At 43.2% G+C, this 13,438-nt stretch overlaps 1 protein-coding gene across 13 annotated transcripts in view; it reads right to left on the bottom strand.

The window, feature by feature from the left end:
• Positions 1-231: 231 nt before the first annotated feature.
• Positions 232-13,438, bottom strand: part of LOC106805262 (septin-7-like) — a 135,558-nt gene continuing 122,351 nt past the window's right edge. For 10 of the 13 annotated variants that reach the window (XM_014806864.1, XM_014806812.1, XM_014806820.1 and 7 more), the window contains 10 exons: positions 11,822-11,922; positions 11,087-11,221; positions 10,690-10,807; positions 10,078-10,170; positions 9,285-9,381; positions 8,763-8,928; positions 8,132-8,267; positions 7,646-7,797; positions 5,941-5,994; positions 232-4,398 (listed from right to left, as the gene is read on the bottom strand). In XM_014806864.1, coding sequence (XP_014662350.1) covers positions 4,353-4,398; positions 5,941-5,994; positions 7,646-7,797; positions 8,132-8,267; positions 8,763-8,928; positions 9,285-9,381; positions 10,078-10,170; positions 10,690-10,807; positions 11,087-11,221; positions 11,822-11,922 — 1,098 coding nt within the window. In that variant the 3' untranslated portion in view covers positions 232-4,352. The remainder of the gene's footprint in view (positions 4,399-5,940; positions 5,995-7,645; positions 7,798-8,131; positions 8,268-8,762; positions 8,929-9,284; positions 9,382-10,077; positions 10,171-10,689; positions 10,808-11,086; positions 11,222-11,821; positions 11,923-13,438) is intronic. The other 3 variants (XM_014806803.1, XM_014806849.1, XM_014806834.1) reach the window with 3 other exon arrangements.

The following is a 13,438-nucleotide window of genomic DNA, read 5'->3' on the forward strand; positions in this document are numbered from 1 at the left end:
TCTTCAACATAGAACGAAGAAATTGAAGAAATTAAATATCTTAATTGTAGGTGTTTTTATTGCATTTTGTGTGTGGCTAGCATTCGAGTTACCACGAAAACAGGCGTTAAAAAACCAATCAGGTTTAACAAGCTTTAGCAAGTAAAACAGAGAACATGTTAACTCTTTCTAATTAAATTAATACTATATTTTCGGAAAGTAAACACAGTAAAATAAAAGCAAACACATTGGTATCTTACAAACAGTTTATTAACATTACTGTTATTATACTTAATGCATACAGAAAGCATTTAAGATAGAACTCGGCTTTTATTATCAACGGTTACAGATTCCGTATTTATTTTAATGCATTTAATTTGAACTCTTCCTGACCCTGGCACTGATGGCCCCTCAATGTTCGCCTCGTAAGTAGTAATGCAAACACTAAACCGATAACAACAATTTAAGCACGGCGATTCAAGTCTGTTCCGCAAAGATGACATTCTCTCGTTCTGATGACGACGCAACAAAAGAGCTCAGAATCGCGCGCGACTGGAATGACAATTAGCAACGCCATGCTTAATTAGGCATTACGCTGTCTGTTAAGTGTCACGGCAGCACTCTCCGTCATCACACGAAATGGGATTTCCAGAAAACTGCCGTCGGATATTTCGCGTACGGACGCAATAGATGTTAGCGTAATAGGAACTAGTTTGTCAACAACAGCATACATGACGAGTAAAAGGAAGAAAGAACCGCATAAAGAAGACACACGCACAACATCTGCTATTTTACACATGTCAAACATATCGAGTCTACATATAAACAATAATCTAAAAACTTGTCGTGACGGCGAGCATTCGAACTAGAATTTACAAGACGACGATGATCGACAGACGAAATCTTTCACACATATTCAATGGATAAAGGAATTTCCAGAACGAATGCATATATAATATAACGATAGGGCTCGAAAGCCCGGACACATTACATCTTATCCGGAGGACGCAATTGCGCATTTCATTCTCACGAATATAGAACACCAAGTGAAACACAAATGGCTTTACTGGATTGAAAACCATTCCGTAAACTGACACGCACGGTTACATAACGCCATCTTTATATATCAGAATTGACCTAGGTGTCTGGGCGAGATAACCACAGGCGCTTGGAGATTTTTTAGAACGCCACCATCGCAACGCTAATTGGCTAAACTGTCGATGGACCCCAGACAGATACGTCAACTCAGAAACCCGTGCAGTGAAACCAATGCGCGTGTACACAGCAGGCATGCTCTGTCAGGTGAATGGTTACACAAAAGCACCGCAATGACTCTAATGCGTGTCTCATCGGGGCACCCGGAATTCTGAGAGAGATAGCGCTGGTATACACGCTCGTGGAGAACATTAGTCTTACATCCACGCAGCATCCGCTCCTCATCCCAAATTCGAAGCTAATTGAAGTTTCACGGGGCGTGCAAGCGCCGGCCGTGTGCATCTTTGCAGGCAGCCGTATGCAACGACGCAGCAATGTACAGTACATAGAAAACAGCGGCATCTCCGGGGTGTTTAAAAAAGAGCAAATCGTATTGCACTCTTATCCTCCTACTACTATCACTACTCCTACAACTACTACAGCCTAGCGTTGATAAGCACTAGGAATGGATAATCACACGTACATCTGAAGAAATGAATCGTTGAAACACGCGCGAGGGAAGAAGAGCAGAATGCGCACCCTCCTCACGCCAAATCATCGGCGAATCGAATGCTTGCGTCCTGCGGTGTTCTCTTTCGGCGACCGGCACAGCGTTGGCACTAGAGGATATGTGTCTCTCCCGGAATTGGCTTGTGTTTGGCCAGCAGGTGGCGTGTCCATAGCGAACAACGTATCACGGCAACAGGCAGTGATAACAAGCTCATAGCTTCCGCCCACGCCCGCACAACAACCGATTGCTCGAACGCGTCATAGCGGGACTGCTTGTGGGCGAAAATTCACGGGAGAAGTAAATGAATGAGAAAAGCCGAACACTCCAGCGAAGCAGACCGATTAGATGAAACCGATTCGCAAAGCAATTTGCTTAAAACTAGTGGGGAAGGGGCCGTGCACACACAGGAACATGCTGTGAGGGACACTACCTACATTCCCGCGGCACGCGACAGGAACATCAATGAATTGGCATGCAGTGCAATGTTGGTTGTGATTAATACTGCTAACTACATCTTATAATCAGTGAACTCACGTCTGCCTACAATTACCGTCAATGGGAAATAAATACAAAAAAACGTTCACTTAAATAGCAAAAAAACACTGATCATACCATACATATTGCCAAAAATTGATTATACACACTGACGAGAAGGAAACATGACAACAAATTAACTTATGTTAAGAACGCATCAACTAGACTCTTGGTCGAAAACACGTACAGCGACGTTCATGAAAGAAAGCAGTAACGCGCGTCTATAACTAAGCGCCGACGTCTGCTCGCTTGTAATCAAGTATAAATGCAAAAGCACCGATCAAATTCCATTCAGTTTTCTCGCCAATTTCCGAATTCCACGCTAATTAATGCACCCATCACTGCGAGTAACGCACGCGTCCAGCACGTAAATCTGTCACATTCACTCCCGCAACCACGCCGCGCTTTGAAGCACGGAAACTAAAACCACAGCACATCTCTGAGCAGCGTGCGTATCAATCAAAGTCAGTCACATGCAGCTGTTAAAACTCTCTAAAGTTGACGTTCTACGCTACGTAGACGTCAAAATGTGGCGGTTCCGTGCTGGACACGTGCGTTCGTACATACAATGCTGAGGACCAACAGATGTGAGTAGAGGGGCCGATGAGACAATCATACGTAGACGATTTTAGAATGTGTTCTCACGCAAGTAAGCTAGATGGCGCCACGATACATCTGTTAGTTTGTTAACCAGCCTATATTTACAGCAGAGAGTGAGAGCTCGGTGCAATTGTGGTCTACATCTAAATACTGAGCCCAAGTGAAGTACGCTGGTTGTTCCAAAGAATTCGATTACAAGACTCGATATCACGAACGTACACAAATTTTTGTTTAAAAAGCCAGCAGGGTAGGGTGTATCTGTTAAAAACGAAATAACAATGAATGGTTCTTTGGAACAACCAGAGCAAAGAATGGAAGCCATCACCACTATGTACAATCCACAGCCGACAGACGCCAGCATTACTGCTGGTCTGAAGTTCTACTGTCTGCTCGGTGTGGCTCTTATATAACCGGCATTCATTCTGCATGGGGCAGAGAAAGAAGGAAGCATGCTCTCTCGCTATTTCTCTATCTTCCGATTAATTCAAACTTCCAGCTCTCAGCTCAATATGTCATGCAACTTCCACTCTACAAATGCTCTCCTTAGGTGACCTACCCCACAAACCTCACTCGCCACTACACTATCGTTACGACTATTTACCGAAAACGAGAGAAGCAGGGTTTATGCGATGACGGGTGCAGCATATGGGTAGTTTCGATCACTGAACCCACGCGCCCTGTCATCGGCGAGAACGTATTAGGAAAAAGTATATATACACAAAGAGCAGAAACTACGTTGGCAGTACTTAACAGTGTGGTTCGTTGGTTAGGTCACCGCAGTAGAGTAAGAGCCTGTATGACAGCGCCAAGTGTTACCTGGCAGCTAGAGAGGCATATCTGCTGCCTGGCTGGCCTTACTGTTTCAGTTTCTTCATCGTTCCAAAAATCGACACCTTCCTACAAAGAAGCGAAATGGATACGACAATGTGAGGACCGAAATCAAAAAATAGCATACACGGAATGGCTGGAAGATACACAAACGCGCACTATACGCTGAGCAAATAACAGAATGTGATCTATCATCGACTTGATCCATGCTGAAACTCAAAACTTGCCACTCAGCCATAAACGAAAACAAATCATACGAACGTCGGCAAAAATGATAGCCATGCTTTTGCAGTATACTAATGCGCAGGCAGAAACGCAGGTACACCAACACTTGCATACGGCCAACCTGCAATGGAATGCGTGCTTTGTGTTCCCCTATATCTAGACCCCTTTCCCCCACCCCACCACGGAATGCTCCCTCAACAAGCAGATTATAAAATGATATGACTTCAACTATTGCCCGTACTCACCCACTCTAGCACATGAGTATCTCTGCCTCACCACATTTACGCACATATTCGCACACACGCATGCACGTGTGCACACAATCACACACACGCACGTACGCACGCACGTACGCACACTGACGCACACACATACTCCATTACAGGTAAACAGTAAACAAGCACGGGTGACCTGCTTGTCTGATATACATAGACGCGAAAAGCGCAGTCGCTAGCACATCGTCACCGGGGCGATGGAAGAGTTAAAAGAAGCCCTTCTTCTTATCCTTTTTCTTGCCCTCGAGGCTTCTGAAACGAAACAAGAAGCCATGCAGCATTACACGGTCGGGGTGCGGCGTGGGAGAGACATACTTAGCTGCTGAGACATCAACGATTGACTGTAGACACAATACAGCACACGCAGACAGCTTGTAGACAAATACAACATGCAGCTACACCTTTCTCTATTCCCAACTACTTTACTCCTATACCCGTACTATATATCTATTTACTAGGGATTATATTTCAATCTCAGATATTCTCTCGGGTGCCTAATAATATTATGTAACGTGAGTCAATTATTAACAATGACTACAGCTACAGCTAGACACGCGACATTCCCAGATAACTAGATCCATGTTTCTGCAATTACTATTTTTTAATATATTATACATTTACATTCCCTGCCTGTTACAACCCTCGGCTACTGTGACTCTCTCCTAGGCTATGTCACCACTCTGTTCTCCCCAATGTAATGTCTCGAATGCAGAAAGATTTACTAGATGCACCGAACTCAACTGTTAAGTGTGACCTCTCCTCTCATGTCTCTATTACCCCTCATTCCCTAACCCCTGCTGCAAGTTGTACTTGAATATCCTATGTCTCACAACTAGCTGCACTCATTTATAACTTCCCGTTAATGTAGTCAAAGTATAATCTGTCTAGATATCACCCTACAATTAACAAGACGAGTATTAGTAGCATCATGCATAGCATCATGCAGATTGTCAAGGATCGATGCAATGAATTGAAGAATAGCTCTTGAAATATAGTCTGAAAATATCTGCACACATCAGTCAGTAAAACAGTAGATCTGCTAATCTTCAGGACCCGGTTTCACAGACGTGGATTAACTTTTAACTCAGAGTTAAGGAATTTAACACAGAGTTAAGAGTTAATCCACAACTGTGGAACTGGGTCCAGGCTGAGGAATCCAGTCGGTTGCAGTCTAGAAAAGTGAAGTAATATATCAATGAAGTTCGATTGTTAGTGATTGAGGAATAGTACAGGCAAAAAATCAAGAACAACACAAAGAAGAAAATGAGAAAAAATTGATACATCTTATAAAAACCATGAAAAAATAAAAACGAAAACCAAGTAAAAAATATCAGTGGATTAAATGTAACTGAATGCGTTTAAATGAATTCAATTTTCAAATAAATTACGAAAATGAATAAATGAAGTTAATAAGATAATATTATTAATGCAAAAAATACGTTGTCACAACGGTTACAGTTAAATCGCCCTGTAAAGAGAAATACGCATATTTTGAATCGAACACCACCGTGTGGCCACCAGCCTATAACAAATCACAGAAAACAGAAATGAGACGAATGTTGACAAACAGCGAAGCGATAGATCAGAGTAGAAATCAGGTGTGAAAGGGGCTTCTAATGAAGGAATGCCAGTGCTTCACTCCATGCTCTTTGCCTGGTAGTCCATAGTAAGAACAACTGCGTGAGGGCTGGCAGAATTTGATACATCATGCGCGTGCTGCGTGTGATGCTCGAAAAACAGAAAACCCCTTTCACGAGCCCTAGCAGCAGATTTCTTCCAAGTGGTGACACCTACCGACCAGGACCAGAGTGACCACCCCAAGTCGAATATTTGCCATTGCGGGCATTCCTGTACACGGACAAAAGTGGGGAAATATTAATTACAATCACAGCTTGCGGTACATTGAAAACCCACACTAAAATACGTGGCACAACTTAGAGAAAAACACATATTAAAAAATGACGAACACAGACACACTGCATAAAATACACGAAGAATCATTGCACCTTAGCGGACAATAGGCGACATAATGTTCTTTGTGAGATGATATATGATCATCCCGAATCAAGCTACGCACGTAAGTTTATCTAAAAAAGAAGACACACACACGCCCAACCACCATCCAAGCACATAGACTGTGCCTGATGTTTGTTCATAGATCTTAAATGCCTTCATCAACGCAATTTCTGTTTGTACAGTAATAGCCCTCGTATAATCTTCTCAATACTACTTCCGGCGATCTTTGTATCCTGAGAATTCGTGTAAACGCCCCATGTTCATGTGAAAAAAGTTGCTGTATTTTCCAAAGAGAAACCAAGTTAAATTCGTTTCTATGTATTAGATCAGAACGAAATTCTGAATTTTCCCCCGAAATCAAGTTTGGGCCGCATTTTTGAAGATATTCATAGTTAGCGCAATGATATAATTTGGCAGGCGCAGTCAGAGAACACAGAGCAACGGACGAGCGGGCTACGCAGCACGACTGCCATACCTTTCCAAACGTTTGCGACCTTTCAACCTCCTACCATCCCTACAAAATCGTACAAAACGCCGATGAATTGTTGCCGGCTCGATCGGCACACCCCCCGAGGTTAGCAATTTCCCAACGAAGAAGTCATACTGCTGCTCTACACGCTTCAGAGACCAATGAAAGGATTGGGATGATCTGATTCGAACTTCGTGGTAATGATTTATGGTTCTTCCACGGATCTCGCAAACTAACCACAAAAACCCCCATCCACCCATTATTTACAACCGCTAGCGTCTGATAGTAGCAGTTGAAGTGTGGTAGAACTTCTAAAGGCACCACATGAAGCCCCATCTAAAGCGGGAGACACACCATGCAAATTTATTCGCACGTCCGTAGCGATTGCAAAATCGCAGTGAAACTCGCATGGTGTGTCCGGTCAAGCGCGGGCAAATTTCGCTGCAAATTTCATCCGCACCGAAATTCGCAGCGATCAAACATGTTTGATATTTTCGCTGCGGACGTGCGAATATAGACTGGTACCCGTCCCTTCTCACAAGCTCGATATAGGCCTATATCGAGCTTGTGAGAAGGGATGGGTACCAGTCTAGTGCGAATAATGGCCGATTGTTATAATGCAGCGAATCATTGATCAGTATGCTAATCACGTGACCACATGACTGTTGGAGCCATGGTGGAGCCGTGTGGCGCCAGTAGATCGCGTGTAGTGTGTACGCTGCGGACGTGCGAATAAATTCGCATGGTGTGTCTGCTCAATTATCGCATGCGAGTGTGAATATTTTCGCTGCGGATATGATCGCTACGGACGTGCGAATAAATTCGCATGGTGCATCCCAGGCTTAAAGAGCACCAGTCAAACACGGCTGAGAATAAACGCATTGATGCTGAGACGTGCACGAGTCGTCCGTATTAGTAAAGCGTGTGTAAAGAGACTGCTGTCGTAGGAGATAGGGCAAAGAGACGCAGATTCGACCCCATCGTCGTTCGAGCGAGCCACAGACGATTACTTACTCCTTGGAGCCAGCCTCCAGGGACTTGGTGCGGCTGTCGATCTGCGTCGACTCGAATATCGACTTCTCGTTTTCGAACTGCCTTCTCTTCTCCTCCAGCTCCTTCTCCTGCTGCTCCAGCGACTTCTTCATCTGCTCGTGTCGCTTCTGCAACTGCAAGCGAGCAAAGCTTCGCGTCACAAACTGGTGACTGCTCAGAGACACTCGTTAAAGTCTATGCTGGCCGCCAGCACTGCATTTGTGGAGGTGAGCCTGAGGCCGAGTGGGAAGGCCAAGCAGCAGCAACACTGTCAGTGATTGTAAGCACATGGAAAAAATAATCTCGCTTTTTACTCTGGATCAGTCTAATGACTGATTACTCTTCAACAACTTCATCTGCGCTCAATAAGCCCCTCACCACACACCACCCACGGTCTGAAACATAGCCCAAGGTCAGATATTAGATAAAAGAAACATTCCTAACTTTGAGCGACTATACATCACGTACGTCTGCCTCTGAATCCCTCAGCTGCAGCATCTTTTCCTTGACCTTCATTTCAAACACTTGCTCCATCTGTTGCTCGGTCTTCTTCATCTTGTCTAGCCGGTCCTTCTTCTCTTCAGCGATCTGCATCATCGGACTTCTGCAATGCAAATACGCCCGATTAGGAAACAATATAGGTATCAACATCACTATGAAAAACCGATCTTACTAACTTTATACGTTCATGGCATTACATAAGTAGCTAGTCGAATATACACGGTGTAGTCATATATCAGTATTGTAGTGGATCTGCATTCCATACAGACGATCCAAACCTTCAGGTCACACAAGGATCAATGCCCCCTCTTGACCTTAATTCAATGACACTCGCGTTTAAATTAAACAACAACAGAAATGCTCAATCAATTCATAATTTTTTTAACTAAATCAAAATCAGTTTCTCCCATAACTTTTGAGATGGTGATTTTGCATTCCTCGTTAAACCCAATGTATACCGTGACATATCAGAGAGAGAGAGAGAGAGGCCTAGACCAGCACTAGGTGTACACGCTAGTCCCACCAAGATGTGAAAGCACGGACAGATTCTCCCCCGGCTCATTTACCACGTCGAGCGCGCGCCGCGACCAGCACTCACTTGTTGGGAATCTTGCCCGACTTTCCGTCGGACGTGATGCCGACGAGCTTTCGGCAGCGGAAGTTCTCGTAGTGGACATTGTTGGTGACGTCCTTGAGGTCCATCATGTGCGTACGCACGAGCATGTTTCGCAGAGGAATGAAATCACAGTGCTCCATGTTCTCAACTGCAGAGGGAGGAAGGAAGAGAGGGGAGGGAGGTTAAAATGGACGGCGTAACACGGCTGAGACGGGAACGGTGGACGACCGTCGATTACGACGAAATATGCGTCGAGGATGAACGCGATACCTTATTTTAAAATTCATTTTATTTTATTTTATTTTAAATTTTTTTTATGAGTACAAGTATATTATCCTGTTAGCAGCAGTTATGACATCTGATATTGTTGCCATGGCCAAGCTGAAAAGTTGCTTGGATTGTCACTGGATTGCAGTAGGTAAAACAGACAACTAGCCTGCTGCCGGCCGACACAGGCTGCAAAACTAGGAGCTAAAAGCAAGGAATAGATTATCATCAGCATACCTTCGACAATTCCCCACGGATACCGTCGACCCCGCACCTTCTTGCCAGAGACCTCTATTACTGTATTGCTGCCAACGACGGCAAATGGCACTCGCTCCTGTAGAGAGAGAAAATGAGAGATAAAAATCACACGTTTTATTGCTGATCTGCCATTCACAACCAATTCTGGAAAGTAACAACAGGCTCAAAGTAAAACCGATCCCTCATGCAAGATAAATGACTTCAATAGTGCACAATTGCTCGACAAATCCATTTGAGGAGGAATTTCTGTTGGCCAAAATGGCTTGAGTTACAAGATTCACAAACCATCAAAACGGGAAGATTTTCTAAACGTCATTTGCAATTGCATGTGGTGAAATTGCCAACAGACTGAGATGGTTTCTGACAAAATGTGTAACATCGATAATAATTTCATCTCACAATAGAGTGATTCATGCACTGGGTTATGTTTGGGAAATCGTCTGTGGTTGGAATAACTGTGGGTTAGCAAGACTAAACTTGGTAAACAATGACGGCAGTTTTATAATGCACTCTTGACTCTCTTACATATGTAAGGAACGAACTCATATACACCAACAGTTATTCCCTAATGGCACCATATTATATTTCAAGTAACGTAAAATTTTACTTGAAAATAAATATTTATGACTTTTGGCCATTTTTAAACATTGGATACTTAAAACTGAGTGCTAGTGTTGGAAAACCTAGAGCATATATTACAGTTTCCCTGAATACTGAAAACAGTGGTTAGGAAGACAATTGTATTCCTTATTACACAGTAGAGACTGATCACCTTGAGCGATTTGTTGGTCTTGTTCTCCTCTTCATCCTCTATGTCTGGGAAGTCGTAGATTTTAATTTTGTGTTGAGCAATCTCATTTAAGATCTGAAATAGTCAAAATTCAAGAATTGAATGAAATACACTCCTTATATCTCATATCCAATTACTCAACTAGGTCATCCTTCAGGACGCCCCAATATATCATATCCAAATCATTTAAAAAATACTCAATTCATTGGGGTTTCCACCTTACCAGATAAACATGGTAAATTAAATCAATTAGATTACAGAGAATTAATCTTTTTTTTTTAAATGTTAGTTAGTAATCTTTCACTGAATACTCTAAGATCTAAGTTATGAACAATCTTATAGTATAAACCATATCAGCACGAGTATATAAACTATGTTCAGCATAATTTTATGTATCCTTGATATCACACTTCATACACAGATTATGCGACTACTATTCCCAGCTCACCTATTCTACGGCAAGTTCCTCGCATGATGTGTACACATATTCACTAGAAGCTATCGCCCTAGCACTCTCATTAGGCTTCAATGTTATTATTTGCATTACCTAAGCTCACGCATGTTGCTGTTGTTATTACGTGGCACACTACTTACTGTCTTCTTAAAGCTGGTGCACTCCTCTGGCGTCATCGTGTCAGCTTTCGCGATGACTGGAATGATGTTCACCTTGTCGTGCAGCTTCTTCATGAATTCGATGTCCAGAGGTTTCAACCTGCCGCACAACGTCACACGTCGGTTACCACCACCCTCGCTATTTGTAGATTGATCTCCTATCAATTCACTAGCTGCCCAACAGAATTAGCTGTCCAGTAGATATGTAACTTTATAGCTGGTCACTGTGAATGGACCTGGACTAAGTCTGATAAATATCTGACATTGTATAGATGGCAGCACATGTATGCAGTTTAGAGGGGCAACCATATTAAACTGCTTCTCGAAACCACCAGGGTCGTGAGAGGTGGGAGTGGGGAATTTCTCAGCGCAGACTTGCCCGTGTCCGTTGGGACTGATGAAGTAGAGGCAGCAGTGGACACGTGCGTCTGGCATCGTCTTGCGGTTAACGCGTGACTCGCCGTTCAGGTACTCCTCGTATCTCTGCTCGATGTAGTCGATGATCGTCTGCCAGCTGCGAGGCGCACATGAGAGAGGTTAGTTTACAGGTTCACGCTTCAAGGCTTCAGTTTGCAGGTGTAACTAGTGAGACTCTAGTAGCGTACCAAGTCACTTTATACAGAGATATCTCTTACATTACTCGATTTCATTAGAGAGATATCTATATTTTGAGGCAAGTAAAAATATAAAGATATTTCTATCTATATAAATTCGGGGTGCAGCCAACTTATTTTGGTGGTGGTGGGGAGTGGATGGGTAGGGGGGTGGATGGGTAGGAGGGGAGGGGGGTGTGTGTGAGGGCCATGTTGCCACAAATGTGGGCAATTGACCGGCACAAGTGGTCGAGTGGTTATATTCCACTGTTCTTCGATTATGACTAGAACAGATGGTTTTCCCCCCCGAGTTTTCCTTTACGCTTCACTCTTTTCCAGAACTCGCTGCCAATTTAGACAAAAATTTAATTTATTTTCTAACACATACATTATAACTATATTTATTTAAATAAATGTCATCTCTCATTCCATCTCCGACATCCCAGGCTTCTAGGTAGGTGGGCTGCTGTGTGTGTGTGTGTGTGTGGGGTGGGGGGTTCATTTCAGGGGGGTTTACTCACCAATTGCTGTTGTCGACGGCATCACCGAAGCCAGGCGTGTCAACGACTTGCAGCTGCAGCTGCACTCCACTCTCCTTCAGTATCACATTGGTCGACTCCACCTGCGGGATACAGATGCAACTAGCGTGATTTAAAATGGAGCAAAAAACGACGCATACAATAAACGCTCAAGCTCATTGGGACTGTTAAAATTATGTTAAACTCACCGGACCTTCATTTAAAATAGAGCGAAAAGCGTCACACATCATAAACGCTCATGCTATGTAAGCCTGTTAAAATTCTGTGACACTCGCTGGACCGTGATTTAAAATAGAGCGAAAAGCATCACAGATCATAAACGCTCACGCTATTCGAGCTTGTGAAAATTCTGCTACACTTGCTGGACCGTGATTTACAACAGAGCAAAAATCATTGCATATAATAAACACTCACGCTCTTCGAGCCTGTTAAAATTCTGGTAAACTCGTGAAATGTTATCCATTTTCGTTACAGTACCAGTACAAAAAAGGGGGAAATTTGGTATCGAGTTTTCTGCACAGCAAACGAAAATGCCTCTTTCAACATGATTATAAAACAAATCATTAGATTTTAGCCAGGCAAGTTATACCAATCTATTCTAAAGCGGTGGTAGCTTAATAATACAGTTAGAATTCATATCGGTAGTCAAACTCGAGACAAAAAATAGTTAAAAACCCGAGCCTAAAAATATGGGTGCTACAAGAAACTTGTGAATGCTGCTTCTATCATTGTACTCTGCTATTTTTAGGATTAGCTACTCAAGGGTAGTTAAATATGCTTTGTCTCCTCCACTGTTTGTACTAAGTTAAGTAAATTCGCATTGACTATACAATGTAAATATAACCAACAGGATATGATGTATATGAATTTCACTAGCGCTAAAAGGTGCGGGGAAACCGAGTAAGTCAACTTGGTTTTTATGCAGGATAAATGATGGGCGGCAATACAAGCAACTGCAATGTTTAACCGCTTTTTAGGTTGAATGCTGAATTTCACTCTACATATGACCACCTCTGTTTGAATGCCTGCAACAGATCTATCAACAATTTGGTTTTTGCAATGTTGTAGCTGATATATGATCTATCGTTTGCTACGCGAATACTAAACTTACATTGCTGATGACAAATCTCAAATCTTACATTTCCTACTAGTCTGGATGGTCTACGGGGACACAGAACTACATGGTAGTTGGGGCTACATGGGTAGAACTACACACGTTACTGTCACGGAGTGAAGCTACACATGTTCCTGTCACGGAGTGAAGGGCTACATGGGTAGAACTACACACGTTACTGTCACGGATTGAAGCTACACATGTTCCTGTCACAGAGTGAAGGGCTACATGGGTAGAACTACACATGTTCCTGTCACGGAGTGAAGGGCTACATGGGTAGAACTACACATGTTCCTGTCACGGAGTGAAGCTACACATGTTCCTGTCACGGAGTGAAGGGCTACATGGGTAGAACTACACATGTTCCTGTCACGGAGTGAAGGGCTACATGGGTAGAACTACACATGTTACTGTCACGGAGTGAAGGGCTACACGGGTAGAACTACACATGTTCCTGTCACGGAGTGAAGGGCTACACGGGTAGA

Source organism: Priapulus caudatus, unplaced genomic scaffold (assembly GCF_000485595.1).
Source record: "Priapulus caudatus unplaced genomic scaffold, Priapulus_caudatus-5.0.1 Scaffold6, whole genome shotgun sequence".
Taxonomy (NCBI): domain Eukaryota; kingdom Metazoa; phylum Priapulida; class Priapulimorpha; order Priapulimorphida; family Priapulidae; genus Priapulus; species Priapulus caudatus.